Raw genomic sequence first — 2801 nt, 5'->3', positions numbered from 1 at the left:
TGGATTAACTAATACACGCGAGTGTGATTCTTGACTATGCTCGATAAAGGTTGATGTTGAGTGCTTCTTGCTCGACTTGTCGTGCCAACGAGTTGCTAACAAGCTGGCTGCAAAGCTCGTGTGAGCTGGTGCACTGCGAGCTTACCCCAGTAGGTCATTACTCTGCATGACTGCTTGGCCACGGGAGTTAATAAAACGAAGTAGTTTTAGTAAAACAACGCAAGTTTTAGATCAGCCAATGACAGAACGATGGGGAAGCTTACTTTTACGTCGAGTGCAACTTCAGTTTAGATTAAACTTTGGATGGTTTTAGGAGCTAAAACAACGGGCAAAATATGTGAAAAGCACAATACTACGTATCTGACTCTGCTTCGTGTTCGTCAGCCTTTTACTGGAATTTTCCCTCGTTGCCCAGCAACAGACTGACATGTCAGTCACCACTTGTACAGCTGTTGTACCCATGTGCTTTTGTGATGTCAACGACGTAGGGTTGCTAGCATGTTCCACGACGGGTTCTTAGTTTTGCATTTCGAACGTTTTCACGACTGTCATTGCCAATGTATTGGTTATGTACTATACGTGTACTCGTATATCGGTACTAAGTTTGTAGTACTTACTGTTAGTATAAAACATAAGCAAGGTATTCTACTGACTGGTATGTACCAGTACTACAGTACTTACTAGTAATAACGTTATTAATAGTGGTAGCTACCGGTATAGTCATCCCCCGATTTTTGCAGCCTGGTATTAACGAATATCCTGTGTAATTCCATCGAATTTTCCATTTAACAGGCTATTGGAAAAAAAATACTGGGAGACAGTAGGAAATCAAATGCGGTGCTGGCACCAAGTCATATCATGATAACACGAGCGTTGTCCATTAGCCGCGCGAATTCTTGCAAAGAGGTTAACTCTACATACACGACGACACGGCTGTCGGAACAAATTTGAGCACTGCATAACAAGCTATTCATAGGACGTTGTTCGATGTTTGTACAGTAATACTGAGAGTGTACTTGCTTTGAGAAATTGGGCGACCACATTTCACAAAACGTGTAGGGTATTCGGATGTTTACGATTACTGTAGTACAAAATGGCACGTCTGCAAATACCTAACGACTGACGATTCACGGATGAGTGCTAACATATTACTACGTTGCACTAAGTTGTCCTATTAGTGTGGTAGTGTCTAGGGTTACTGTACCTCATTCGACGTATAGAACTCTGCGAGCATTCTTCATTACTACCTCTATCCCGAAATAAATCAAGCAATGACATTTTCAAGGGTTGGACCGGCATATCTCGTCCAAAACAGGAGTTTTCCGAATCAATAGGTATACATACATACATTCATGTAGAGAATTTTGAAAGGAATCCGAATTCACTTGGATAAGGGTATCATTCGGAATACGACGCAAGATATTCCCAAAAGAAACTATGAATGCTTGTCCTTTTTCACTGTGTACTGGCATGATTTTCATAAATTTATACCTGACAGCATTGATGATGTAATATTTAAAACAGGTTTATGCGAATGTATGTGGTAAATTATGTTTCGATAGGAGCAGTATAAAACAATAAAATTGTACGTAACTGACGTTGTTTGATTTATTTCGGGACAGAGGTACAGTAGTACTAGTATTAGGTAGTATTACTGTTAATAGGATGATTTTGCCATGAAAATACCATCTTACTTCGAAATATACCTGATGGGAATTGCCATCACTCGAAATATTTGGTCCAACATATGCATTTCAAATAGTTTTAGCCAATCGTATTCTACTCATGTGTCATCAATCGAAGAGATACCACACCCACACCCACACCGCCGCATCACACACACCTTTACGGAACGTGTATCCCACGAGGTCATGTAAAAGTTGTCCAACCACACCGTTTGCTTGCCCTACCTTCGTCAAAATAGTCAACACGCTACCTCATTGTTCATTTCACCAAACTTGCAAACATGAAGTCAACCGCGCTCTTAACTCCGATGGCCTTGATCATGGCCATGATGGTCCAAGATGCTTCTGCCCACGGCCGTCTGCTGGTGCCTCCGCACCGCGGCTACATTGGCAAACTGCCGCAATTCAGTGACTTTGTTCCAGTCAACTTCGGTGACCACAGCCTCAGCGCTGGTGGCATTAGCCAAACCAGAGGCGGCAAACACGGGATATGCGGCGACAGGTACTCTGGAAAGCGCTTGCATGAGACTGGCGGTGAATTCGCCAAGTTCCCCCAACATCGCGAAAAGGTCATCGGGGCCTGCTACGCCCCTGGCTCCGCAATGGACCTTCAAGTCCAACTCACGGCCAACCACAAGGGATACTTTGAGTTTGGGCTGTGCAAACTGAACTCGCTCAACGACAAAGAAACGGAAGATTGCTTCAAAACGCTTGTCCAGCCCAACGGCGAAAAGGACTGGCAATTGCCAGCGGGGTCCAAGACCTTCAACATGCAGTACATGCTCCCCGATGGCTTGTCGTGCGACGGCGACTCACACTGTGTGCTTCGGTGGCACTACGTCGGATGGAATAACCCGGATGTGGGTATCGACGGCCAAGAGCAGTTTTGGAACTGCGCCGACATTTACGTGAGCAACTCGTGCGGGTCCAGCCCGTCACCTAGCTCGTCCCAGTCCACGCCCAGCACGTCCACGCCTTCGACGTCCAAGCCGGCCATGACCAACGACCCCAAACCCACTGCCCCCTCGTCCAGCGCCGACACCCCTGTGACCACGGACACCCCTGTGACCACGGACACCCCTGTGACCACAGACACCCCTGTGACCACAGACACCC

General features: G+C 45.9%; 1 protein-coding gene across 1 annotated transcript in view; it reads left to right on the top strand.

The window, feature by feature from the left end:
* Positions 1-1966: 1966 nt before the first annotated feature.
* The window catches only part of H257_18208 (hypothetical protein), a gene marked incomplete at both ends in the record, with an annotated part of 2208 nt that continues 1373 nt past the window's right edge, over positions 1967-2801 (top strand). Inside the window, one exon of the mRNA XM_009847227.1 lies at positions 1967-2785. Coding sequence (XP_009845529.1) covers positions 1967-2785 — 819 coding nt within the window. The remainder of the gene's footprint in view (positions 2786-2801) is intronic.

This window comes from Aphanomyces astaci (genome assembly GCF_000520075.1).
Source record: "Aphanomyces astaci strain APO3 unplaced genomic scaffold supercont1.143, whole genome shotgun sequence".
In the NCBI taxonomy this organism is placed as follows: Eukaryota; Oomycota; class Saprolegniomycetes; order Saprolegniales; family Verrucalvaceae; genus Aphanomyces; species Aphanomyces astaci.
This window is presented reverse-complemented; position numbering and strand designations above follow the sequence as displayed.